The sequence below is a fragment of the Echiichthys vipera genome (assembly GCF_963691815.1).
Source record: "Echiichthys vipera genome assembly, chromosome: 22".
NCBI classification, from domain to species: Eukaryota; Metazoa; Chordata; class Actinopteri; order Perciformes; family Trachinidae; genus Echiichthys; species Echiichthys vipera.
The window spans coordinates 8142289-8154421 of NC_139847.1; the positions used below are offsets into that span (position 1 = coordinate 8142289).

The following is a 12133-nucleotide window of genomic DNA, read 5'->3' on the forward strand; positions in this document are numbered from 1 at the left end:
TGTGTGTGTGTGTGTGTGTGTGTGTGTACGTGTGTGTGTGTCTCTCACAAGCAAAGTATTTGAGTTTTGTTCCTGTTTAAATAGCCAAATAGATATGCATGCTATGCAAACAGACTATGTAAACTGCGCTGACAAGCTAAGCAAATGCATTATGCAACTCGTTGTGGAGCATCAGAGGCTTTCTGAGTAGAGACTGATGGGCACTGCTGAAATACAGCTTTATTGTGTTGAAACGATTCACCTTGTAGCCCCTCACTTACCTACATAAAGCTAGGTGCAATATAAGATTTGACACTTCACTGAAGACTGGTTTAACTTTGATAGATGAAGTACTTTTTAAAGAGGAGGCCTGGCGACCTTATTGTACAGTTGGCAGTGAATAAATGTGTCAATACCATGCCTACTCATAAATTATACGCCTGTTTCTGAGCAAGTGCTGGTCTGTATTGTCGAGATAAATGTCCTGTAAAGATGATATCTTTAAAAATAGCGTGAGCTAAAGTTGAACATTGTGTTCTGTGGCTGTTTACTTCTTTCAGTGTTTCACTATGTTTTTAGTGCTCACTGTTTAGAGGAATTACGGTAACTGCGCTTATGCAGTCACACCAGGAAGTGGCTGGTGTTTTTCTGATTGCAGCAGCTTACTCAAAACACTAGTTAAATATTTAGTTCAGTGTCACCACAGCATTGTGTTAACAGGTGGAGACTTTAAAGCCACTGTGGTTTCACCCTGTTCAACCACCCTACTGTATCCGTTTACAGCATAACAAATGATCGCTGTTATCCAACTCCTGGCACTGTATCGACGTGAGGCTCAGTCCAGGTTCAGCACTTTTCCCCAACGCTGGTCGCTTCATTTGACATGGTCATCCGGCTCCCCAGTGTCATCTCATCCAAACTTAGCCCGGGCACACATCCAATCAAACGTCTCTTTTTGCTTCTTCTGCAGATTGCCAAGTGGCAACTCTATAACTAACGTGTCAAGTTTTGTTTCAGTAAACAGATCCTACATCAAATGCCACTATACACAATACTGTACATGCTTATGGATACATTTGTTTTTGACATGCATCCAAAAAAACACCTAAAACTACAGTATATGTGAGTGAGTGAGTGAGTGAGTGAGTGAGTGAGTGAGTGAGTGAGTGAGTGAGTGAGTGAGTGAGTGAGTGAGTGAGTGAGTGAGTGAGTGAGTGAGTGAGTGAGTGAGTGAGTGAGTGAGTGAGTGAGTGAGTGAGTGAGTGAGTGAGTGAGTGAGTGAGTGAGTGAGTGAGTGAGTGAGTGAGTGAGTGAGTGAGTGAGTGAGTGAGTGAGTGTTAGCGAAAAGGCTAAAAACAAGTTCACAAAAAACAAAGTTTCACTTTGGCATTTGTACGGAGATTAATACATTATGTATTAATTAGTGCGCTTTAAAAGTTCTGGTGGCCATTTTTGTAAACATATGGAGTTAGCTAGATGTTTACCCCTGTTTCCAGTCTTTATGCTAAGCTAAGATAACCGGCTGCTAGCTCCAGCTGTCTGAAAATGTCTGGAGCACGTGTAGTAGTGAACAGAAAAAAGTTAATGCTTCTGGATGCACAAAATGCAAAAGCACATTTGACCCCAGGACACGTCACAGTTTGATTCTCTAACTGCCCCTTGTTTGATTTTTTGGGTGTTTTTCTGCTGGCTTTTCTATCGTCCAGATAGCTCCTCTGATAGAGAAACACCAGCAGGCCTGAGCCTGATACATGTGTTTGGGTATGTGTTACTGACTAATTGTTTGGGTGGTGTTGTGACTCCTTTGGTTGCTGCTTTGTGGCTTTGTACTTAGTCTTAAACTGTTGCCAAACAAGGAGCATCATTATTCGTTGGGCTTGGACAAGGCCTTGGCACTACTTGGATCGACAATCAACAGGCGTTTAATGCATTATAAAAATAGTCTTTCATTTTACGTGCAGTTTATGGAGTGATGCTTTTAAGATTTTGGCTTTTTAAGATGTGGTTTTGAGCTTGTGCATCTGTTTGTGTGTGTGTGTATGAGCCACTGTTTCTGTGGCTGTTCAGATCTGTTGGTGTGTGATTTGTGGCTCCATTGAGACAGTTTGGCACTTGGCCAGCTCAAACTGTCCATTGCTTAGACGGCTGGAAGCAATGGGCTCATTTCCCCAGTGGGACGGGAGGGGGACTGAAACAAGTAAAAACAAGAGGGGGTGCCTGGGGATGCTGCAGGAATGACAACAGCACACGAGAGAGTCCAGCAGGAGCACTGAGCGGGTTGCCGCTGCTGTGAGAAGATGCTTCACGTGTTGTCATCAGCACAGGGTTTGAGGCATCAGTGATGACAGCCACAACTGGCCCTTTAATCAGACACGCCAAAGCACTGGATTTACATGTTAAATATTTGATGATCCAGTTTAGCTCGGGTGACTGAGGGACTCCAATTCCAGGTTACGCTTTTAAACGGTGAACTTGTTTTACTAACTCGATTTGAAGCCGCAGTGTGGAAGGAGAGTGAACGCTAGGAGCGGCGTTTCAAAACTCCTTTGGTCTGAATTCAAATCACACAAGGAAGTGTCTTACATTTGAATAAATGCCCCCTAGGGCAGGTGTGGTAAGCATAGACATAAAGAGTAGACGCCTCATCGAACGTTGGGCCTATTGGCGCTGACGAGCGGTGGAGCCGCCATCTTGGCCCGGTCGCCCGCTCCACTCAGTGTAAGGACAGGACACGGTTCAGCGTATTTTAATATTCACAGTGGGATTAGCAGTAATAGAATATTCTGATATATGATATATGTGATGTATGATAGGTGTTTTGCAAACACTATAAATATAAACACAACAAGAGAAATCATTTATAGAGTATTAATAGGCTATATTTCATACATGAATACATAAATCTCTCTCTCACTCACTCTCTCTCTTTCTCTCTCTCACACACACACACACACACACACACAAACACACACACACACACACACACAAACACACGCAAGCACACACACACACACACACACTCAGAGAAAATTAAAATACATATAAATCAAGAGTATCAATACAATTAGGTCAGAGAGAGAGAGATGACATTTTGGACACATCTAAATACAAGTCAAACAGACACACTTTCATTTAAAGCACTAAAAAAACCAAGAGCTGTACCCTATATGTTTATAAATATTTAGAAATGATCCATGCTCTGCCAGTCGCATAGTCGTGAGGAGAGGGAGGGTCCACATTTGAGCGAGTGTGTGTGGTATAAAAATATATATAAAATTTTGTTAAATCGATCATTTTCACACTGTTTTGTTCTTGCACAGTTACCAATTTGAGTGTAGCTCTAATTGGTAAAGAAAGTGATGTTGTAGGAGTACTTTGTATAGTATCTAAAATGACTTTGTCCTTGTTTTTAGGCAAGGTCTAATTATGTGAATGTCTTCTTTATTACATATTTTAATTATGTAGTAATTGTATTTAATGTGCAAACAAAAACACGGGGCATAGTTCAGTAATATCCATTTTAAATTATACAAACCGTTTAAGATTTTTCCTTAGTTAAATAAATGTATGATTTTTTCTTTTCATACTGTTTCAACTTCTGTGGTACAACTGAACTAAAAAAGCCTGGACTCATCAGCTCTGGTTTACAAACATGTGACGTTCATCCTGCTTTAAGTGGAGATGTGGAGAACCAAGTAAAAATGTATGGAACATTTTGTTCAGCTGTGAGAATATCGGGCACAGAGTGGAAATACATGTTCACGCTTGCCTCGTAAATCTCTAATTCATTCTTTATAATAAACCCCACATCATGTTGCTCCTGTTTGATGAAACAGTTTAACAGCAAAGGATATTGGTCAGATTCTGTCACTTCTCCTTTGACAGTCTAAACTTTAAAAAAAAAAGTGACATGACATGAAAAATTATCTCATAATTCATCTCAATGTCATGTTCAATATTTAAAAAAACAAAACTGAGAATATCTGAGGTGACCTGAGATGAACTGTCTCTGAAGTGTCTTCCTCTCATGAAACCACAGCACATCCTCCGCTGACCTACTGCTGGAAATGTGCAATCCATTTACACTGGACCACATGTACGACAACCCCTCTCCTCCCTGCTTCTCCTTTCATATCTACACAGGCACACACACACACACAAACACACACACACACACACACACACACAGGCTTGCACACACACGTCTGGCCGGGGGTAAATTAACTAAGATTCCCACAGAGGCTAATCTCCACGCCTCTACTGTGACAAGATAATAATAATAAAATAAGGGACAGCAGCTCCTCTGGCAGCTAAATATTTATCTACCTGCCACAGCCTGAGGGAGTCACTATAACATTCAAAAATGCATGGATTTATGTATAATTGTTTAAAATTGTACTGTACCGTACTGATTATGAATTGTAATATTGTAATATTAGATTAGAGCAGGAATACGCTGCACAGTGCTCTGGCATCTTGTTCCTTCTGCTGCTCAACTCATAGGCTCAACGAGTCACTCATAGAACTGATCTGGGAGAAGGACCGATCCAAGATGGCGGCCGCATTTCTCGCGGCCCAACGTTCGATGCGGCATCTACTCTTTATATCTATGGTGGTAAGCCCCTTGGAGGAGGGTGGAGACAAGTTAGCACAAATAGCCCCTCCTCCACTTTTTTCTTTGGATGACAATTATTATCTTGTCTTAATATTCTTTAAGTGGTTTCTCATTTGCTGTGGTGTAACTCAGTGTATCTCACTAAAAGCTGCAGCTCAAAGTGTGATTAAAGCATTCAGATCTTATTAAAAACCTATTTCTCTTGAATTAATAGCAATAGAATGGCTGATAAGGTTTATTTTATTGTTGATTAATCTGCATATTATTTTCTAAATTAATCAGTGAATCTTTTCCTCACTTCCTACAGCCTCATCACATGACAGTCGAATCAAAAGAGAATGTTTTTCATTATGTTTTTACGACAATGAAACGTATCAAATTCTCACATTTGAGGGCCTGGGCGCATCAGATAATCAGCCTTTTGTTGTTGGACAAATCTGACTTAAATGATTAATTGATTATTAAAATAATTCTCTGTCGAACACTTGTATCATGTCGGTTTCCCTTTTAAGAAAAAAAGTAATTTCCATGACTCATCTACAAAACGTGGACTCTCTGGAAGAATATGTCATTATCTTCTGCTCTCTGTGACTTGTGTGTCAGTGTGCAGTTTATCACATAGCTGCATTCTTTAGATTTCATGATATTCTGGATTAACATTTGTACTTAAGGTCATTTTTAGTGGGCTGTTCGAACTCTGATGCAGATGCAGTGCTAAAGATCTTAATTACCACTGAAACTTAAAGTAACGCAGAAATGCTAATTGCTCATTTGTTTGCTCCTGACACATAATATTTGGACCTGTGGTTATTGTGTAAACTTCCTGCGGCTGCTTGTCGGCCTTTACCTGACCCTTCATCTCTGACCTGACGCTTTTTTTGTCCCCTGTAGACCCCTGTCACATTGTGATGCCGCCGTGCATGGGCGAGGCTGACCGCTTCAGTCTGGAGGCGCTGCGGCACATCCACAAACAGCTGGACGACGACAACGACGGGGGAATAGAGGTCAACGAGAGCGTGGAGGTGAGCTTTGTTCATTTGCATGTAGGATTTTGGGCGTGGCAGGTTCAGCGTGTTGCCTGAAGACGCAGGACAAAATGTAATGCCTTTTTCTGAGGTGTAACAACATCTTTATGATTGTTTTATTGCTTCTGAAATTGATTGGTTCTCATGCTGGGGTTCCTCATATTATGGATATTAGACCAGGATCACAGGCGTCCTCATGTTACCAGTATGTTGAAGATCATTAGACTAAACTAAACTGCTCGTAAATGTCTCTAGTGTTGACACAGAATAACTTGCATGTCATCTCTGAAAATGGATGATTACATTCAGGTAAATATTTAGTTAACAATGAGTAACAGCTTGTGGCAGTGTGTCAGGCTTTGGAGCTGTCCTCAAAGTCAAAACCATTTTAATATGAAGCAGTTTGTCAAATTTGTGCCTGAATTTTCAGCACGCTCACATCCTTAGTGGCATTTTTACATGCATTATGCTATAATATGAAGCATGACATGGTATACATTTGTAGCTTTACTTGGATTTTAAGTCCCATGCATGTACAGGATACACACACATGCTCACATGACTATCTGCCCCCTGCATGAATGACTATCATGACACAAAAAGGCCTTTATATGGGATTTCGTGCCTTTCAGTTGAACCAAAAGCACTTGCAGACCCGTATAGTTGCCGATAAATCATCGCTAGTGATGCAGCTGTGTTTGTGTGTGTGAGGGTGTGGAGAGACAAGCGACAGGTTTCTCTGAGTGACTAGAGAGGTAGAGTTGACATCTGAGAGCACTCTGACCTGCTGTGGCCTCTGCATCTCTTGGTAATCAACAACCTCTTATGTTCAGAAGAAAGCACTCGGGAACATGGCCATATTCTGTGTGTGTGTTTGTGTGTGCGTGTGTGTGTGTGCGTGTCATTTTTAACTGGCTGAGAAGTGCTGGTGTGAGAAACAGTTATACCCCAACAGCCCTTTTGTGGCCCCTCGGTAAAGAGCTGGGCGCTGTATGAGTGGTGTCTTAAGACCCCCGAGGGCGGCGGCGTTAGAACTGGCCCTCAGCCCACATGAAGGTCGACATGCATCTGTGTACCTATCACTGATGCCTGTATGTAATGCACGGTACAGGAGTGTGTTACACGTTGGCCCCCTACCCTGTCTTCACCCTTTGTCTTTATAAGGGCAATGAGCTGTGTCCGTTTCTTTCCAGCAGTTGTTTTTGGCCGCCGCTCATTACTGAGGATTTCCAAGCTTCTTCTTTGGGCTCCAGTGGCGGGCGGAGCAGGGTTTCATAACATGATGGATGCTCCTTTCAACACATTAGTGGCTGTCTGTCAGTTATGAAAGACGGACATTGTTGTGTCACAGGGACTGAAACAAGTGGATTTTCACTGTAACTTTAACTGATATTAAGTGGAAAGGAACAACTTTGCAACCATTTTGAAAACTTGTCACTCAACAATGAAAGGCTCTGAACATTAATATAGCAGCATTTTCTATGCAAAGGCAACGTGGAGTAATGGCGTCCTGAGCAGAGAATGATGATCTCCCTCTGTGTGTTGTAATCTGAGTCTTTCTGTTGTTCGTTGTGCTATACAGTAGATGGTCCGGCTGCGCGGGCATGTTAGTGCATGTGGCCGTCAGTATTCCAAGTAGAGCGTCATGGCTCAAAGTCTTTATGCATCTTTGAATCAAATGTATCCTAATAAATGCGTAACTGGAATTAAAGTTGTCAGGATACCAGCATTTTAAACTTCGATACAATATTGGTATGGAAAAAGCAATACTTACACATTAGGGTTTAGAGGATGTTACAAAGACCAAAAGAGCACAGGGAAAAATAATCATTAACAATAGGAAATGTATTAACCGTTAAATTTTTAATTTTTTTGTAGCGAAAATGCAAAAAAATTACCTGTTCCAGCTTCTTAAATGTGAATATATCTTTGAATGTATGTTCATTCATTCATCTTCAACCGCTTATCCTGGGGTCAGGGTCGCGGGGGTGCTGGAGCCGATCCCAGCTGACATCGGGCGTGAGGCGGGGTACACCCTGGACAGGACGCCAGTCTATCACAGGGCACATAGAGACGAACAGAGACAGACAACCATTCACACCTACGGGCAATTTTTAGAGTCATCAATTAACCTAACACGTGCACGTAAACTGTTTTGACTTCTACAATTTATGCTCTGGGAAATTGAAAACAATTCATGGAAGAATCAAGAAAATAAATATGGTCTTGACCTGCTCCAGAAAGAAAATGTTCAGGTAGTCTTCAGGCAGAGGTGCCATCTTTCTGCTCTGCTCCAGATTCTAGTAATTTGACTGCAGGTAATTTGTCATGTCCATGCTCAAGTAACACATGAACCAGACATTTGGCATGTTGTGTTTCTGCAACTCCTTTAGTCAACGTCTTATGTGCAAGATCTGAAACACAACATTTTATTTGCCATAGCGACACCTCTTTTATCGAGTCCTTTGTTTTTGCAGCGTTCAATTTTTAAATGCAACCACTTAGTGCAACCAAACAGAATGTGGCCTTTATCACTGAGTTACCTGGCAGCACTGAAGAGTCAAATTTGTTTTACCTTTTTTAAATTGCTCTGTAACTTAACAACAATCAGTGTTGCTAAGTTACAGGGAAATGAACCCTTGCAGACATTAATACCTAGTTTTACAGTTTATATCACCACAAACAGATCATTGACAGGTTACTGAGTCAGCATGTGTCATTTCTCATTTCAAGTTCCCCATCACATACAGTAGAGGTGTCTCCGACTAAGAATCTACAAAGTTGAATAATTGGTCAAGTCTTTCCTATAGTCAACTGACCATCGAATCATCTTATTCTATTTCTCATTTGCAACATTGGCTTCAGTTTATTCCATATAGACTAATGAGTAGGAACACAACCTGCTGTAAGTTGTATTTTTGCCCTTTGTGTTTAAGCTTTATGTAGAAAAATAGCAAAAACAACATTATATGCGTCGGCGATAGGACCTATATATGACCGATATGACTTTTTTTTGCTGTATCATGGTAAAACAAACACATCTCTTCTCCTTTTCCATTCACACTGAAACCAAAACATGATCGACACATGTGCTCAAGTGAACTTTAATAACTTATTCTGCGTTCCGAACACAACGCTGTAAACAGCTGCTAACGTGCACGCCGCAGTACACCTCCCTTGCATTCACTAAAACCAAAACGTGTTTGTGTTGAACCCGTCAATGACGGTTTTGCAAAATCCACGTCGTGCCAGAAAGTTTGGACGGAACCGGTATACATCCCACCCCTACAACATTATTGGCCGAGACACATCATGTGACTGTCGCTTGGTCACCTGAAATAGAGCGCCGTTTACCTGTTTGGTTTTCATTGTTGTAAATAGAACTTGCGGCCCTAATTCAATTCCCCCCCATTGTAGCAATCCAGAGAGACGGGAAACGATGATAAAGTGAAGAGAGGGAGGGAGAGAGAGGGAGGGAGAGGGAGGGAGGGAGAGACAGAGAGAGGGAGAGAGAGAGAGAGAGCTCCTCCCCCTTCAGATTTTGAAAGACTCGTTCAGAAATTCAAAAACTATTTAGTGCTCTGCTCATGCTACGTTAGGTTGATCTGATAATTAATGTATATATCTAATTTATCGGGAGAACACAAGCTATTCTCTGTAAAATCCGCCATTCAATTCTTCCCCATTGGCTCCTGCAGGTAGTTCTAAAGGGCCACCCACACAAAAAGAGCACACATTAAGGTGTACTTGCACATATTGACACAGAGTGCAGAGGCGAGGAGAGCAAACAAGGAAGTGGTGAGGCCACCAAGTACCTCAGTTCCCTTTTATGATGAGTATTCACTGACATGTCACGTCACAGAGTTATCAGTCGGGATGTTAAACAAAAACGTTGTGGCCGAACACAAATAGCTCTTTAATTAAGCGCATAGATAATTGTCCAAATCAGATGGGATCACGAGGGGAAAATGTGGATTTTAGTTGCACGTGGCGCTCTCCTGATTATATAATAGTTAAAGTTGTGTGAAATGAAGTGTATGTATAATCTGTGCACAGAAGCCTCCCAGAAAAGATTTTCCTACCAGTGAAGTTTGTCTTGGATCAAACCTCTAAAATCTTTCTCCCCTGCCTGTCAACATCAACCTTATTAAATACGAACCACAAACTTGGCAATGTTATCACTTTTCTTTACTTGCAAATGCATCTGTAACTTGACTACCGCGGAAGAATTTTATGAGGAATCTAATCCAGCTGTAATCCTGTTAAACATAATCCTGAGTCTGGGCGTCGCCGGGGGTTCAGAGTGACACCCTGGGGCCACTGTTGCTGAGCACAGTCACCGGGGACGGCAGGTGTACGTCCTGCTTCTCCTTGGGGTGCTGGGCCCGCGTACTGCAGTGTCTGCCAAGGAGACGTTAAGCTGGATCGTGTTGCATCACTTTGAAATTGCAAGAACTCGACCTACGTCACAGCAGCAGCAGGAGGTGTGTGTGTGTGTGTGTGTGTGTGTGTGTGTGTGTGTGTGTGTGTGTGTGTGTGTGTGTGTGTGTGTGTGTGTGTGTGTGTGTGTGTGTGTGTGTGTGTGTGTGTGTGTGTGTGTGTGTGTGTGTGTGTGTGTGTGTGTGTGTGTGTGTGTGTGTGTGTGTGTGTGTGTGTGTGTGTGTGTGTGTGTGTGTGTGTGTGTGTGTGTGTGTGTGCTTTATTAGTTCTTGGCATGCCACGCATAACAACATGGTGGAAGAATTAGGCTAGCACTAGCATGTGAGTTCTACATGTGCAAGCATATTGTGCCGTATGTATGACTGACTTGTGTTCAAGCGGGTATGAATGAACAGAAGAAACTCGAGGAGGCTCATGGAGCGTCTAGCTTGTATCTATAGAAAGGAGGTTGGAGAAGGCGTTTGTTGACTTGTCTGGGAATGTTCTAGAGGGAACATTCAAGAGAGATCATTTATTTATGACCTACTGCTTTGAACGGAGAGCATTAACTGGTGGGCTCAACCAAGTTGCTCTCTTGAACCTGCTGATATCTAGAAATTTGTTTTTGGGAAATGAGTTTGCCAAGATGAGAGGATTGATAGCACTCAAATGTGTGTCGAGCTTGGGTTGTGATGAGCTTAGCATAAAGAGTAGATGCAGTGGGAAACAGCAAGCCCGACTTCCTCTAAAGTGAAAAAATAACAACCCACAGACCGTAATTAACATTTTTATTTAGTCTGATTGAAGTTCCTTTTTATGAGCAACCAGTGGCACAATGACTTCCTTGATGTCATTTTGAGGTTGCCAGAAGTCACTGCGCCCGGGTGCTAGTGGTCGCCACTAAATGGTTGCAGAAACAGAACTTCCCATTAAATCGCACCTTGTCAACTTTACATTTCTGTTTGTGTACGGACTAAACAAATGAGTTCAAGCCAACTTTAGCTTTAAAGTTCTGGCAGGCAGATTTCTGAACTCTGGAAAGATTTAAGCTAACGTGATTTAAGCTTCCATACTTCCATCTTAATGCTAGAATAAGCTAATCACCTGCTGTTTCTAGCTCCATATTTAACACACAAACATGAGAGTGGTATCAATCTTCTCATCTAACTCAGCAGGACAGATAAGAAGCGATCTGGTTGCTCTAGTTCTTCTAGGTTTTCAAGTTCAATATTAAAGCAAAACCTGCACGTAAGTAATTCAGTTACTTCAAGTGGAAAAGTACAGACACACAGGATAACGTGATAAAACCCGGACCGATCCACGCGTCCAAAACAAGTTGTGCAAAATGGAGCACATTGTTATTTAAAGACGCCCACTTTGAATTTGAGAAACTCTCTGAAAACTGAAAAGTAAGAAAAGTACACAATTAACCCTGCCGAGCTGTCATGTGTGCTAAACCAGTGCTGCAAACAGTTCACATGTTTCATAAATCATATCCAAGGCACACCATACTTTTTCTCCCCAATTTACACCCGGTTGCTAGCAATTCATCAATCCAATAACCGTCTTCCTGCAGTTTCACATTAATATGATTAATGTTAAGGTGTGCTTTTAAAAAAAATCCTCACAGGTCTATGATGGATGTAATAACGTTCAGTGGATTAGATGAGTAGATGTGGAGCGATGGACTGATGCAGCAGATATCAGGGGTGAATAGAGTCTCACACTCGACTGTTGGAGAGAGCAGAGGCTCATGGGAACGGTCTCAAACTCAGCCAGCTCCCCGCCATCTGGAATCTGAAAGGAACAAATAGGTCTCTGTTTGCTGCTGTGTGTGTCCGACCATGTGTCATACCCCGCTCGTGTGTACGTATGATTGTCTTTTTCAGGCCTGACTGTTGGTCCTTAGGCTCTCTCCCATCGTCATGTTTACAAGACTATGTCTCTATCGCACAAAGTGTAAACACAATCCAAGACCTCTTTACCAGTTTTTCTTGCAGGAATTTCTTCTCCTTTGACATTTCAGAGCTACACACCATGTTCCTAATTATCACAGTTAACGCATTATCTCAACTCTTAACCACAGAGGCTATAA

At 41.9% G+C, this 12133-nt stretch overlaps 1 protein-coding gene across 2 annotated transcripts in view; it reads left to right on the forward strand.

Moving 5' to 3' along the window:
* stim2b (stromal interaction molecule 2b) overlaps positions 1–12133 on the forward strand; it is a 48505-nt gene that overhangs the window by 20293 nt on the left and 16079 nt on the right. For both annotated transcript variants that reach the window (XM_083936796.1, XM_083936797.1), the window contains exon 2: positions 5486–5616. In XM_083936796.1, the coding sequence (XP_083792922.1) occupies positions 5486–5616 (131 nt within the window). The remainder of the gene's footprint in view (positions 1–5485; positions 5617–12133) is intronic.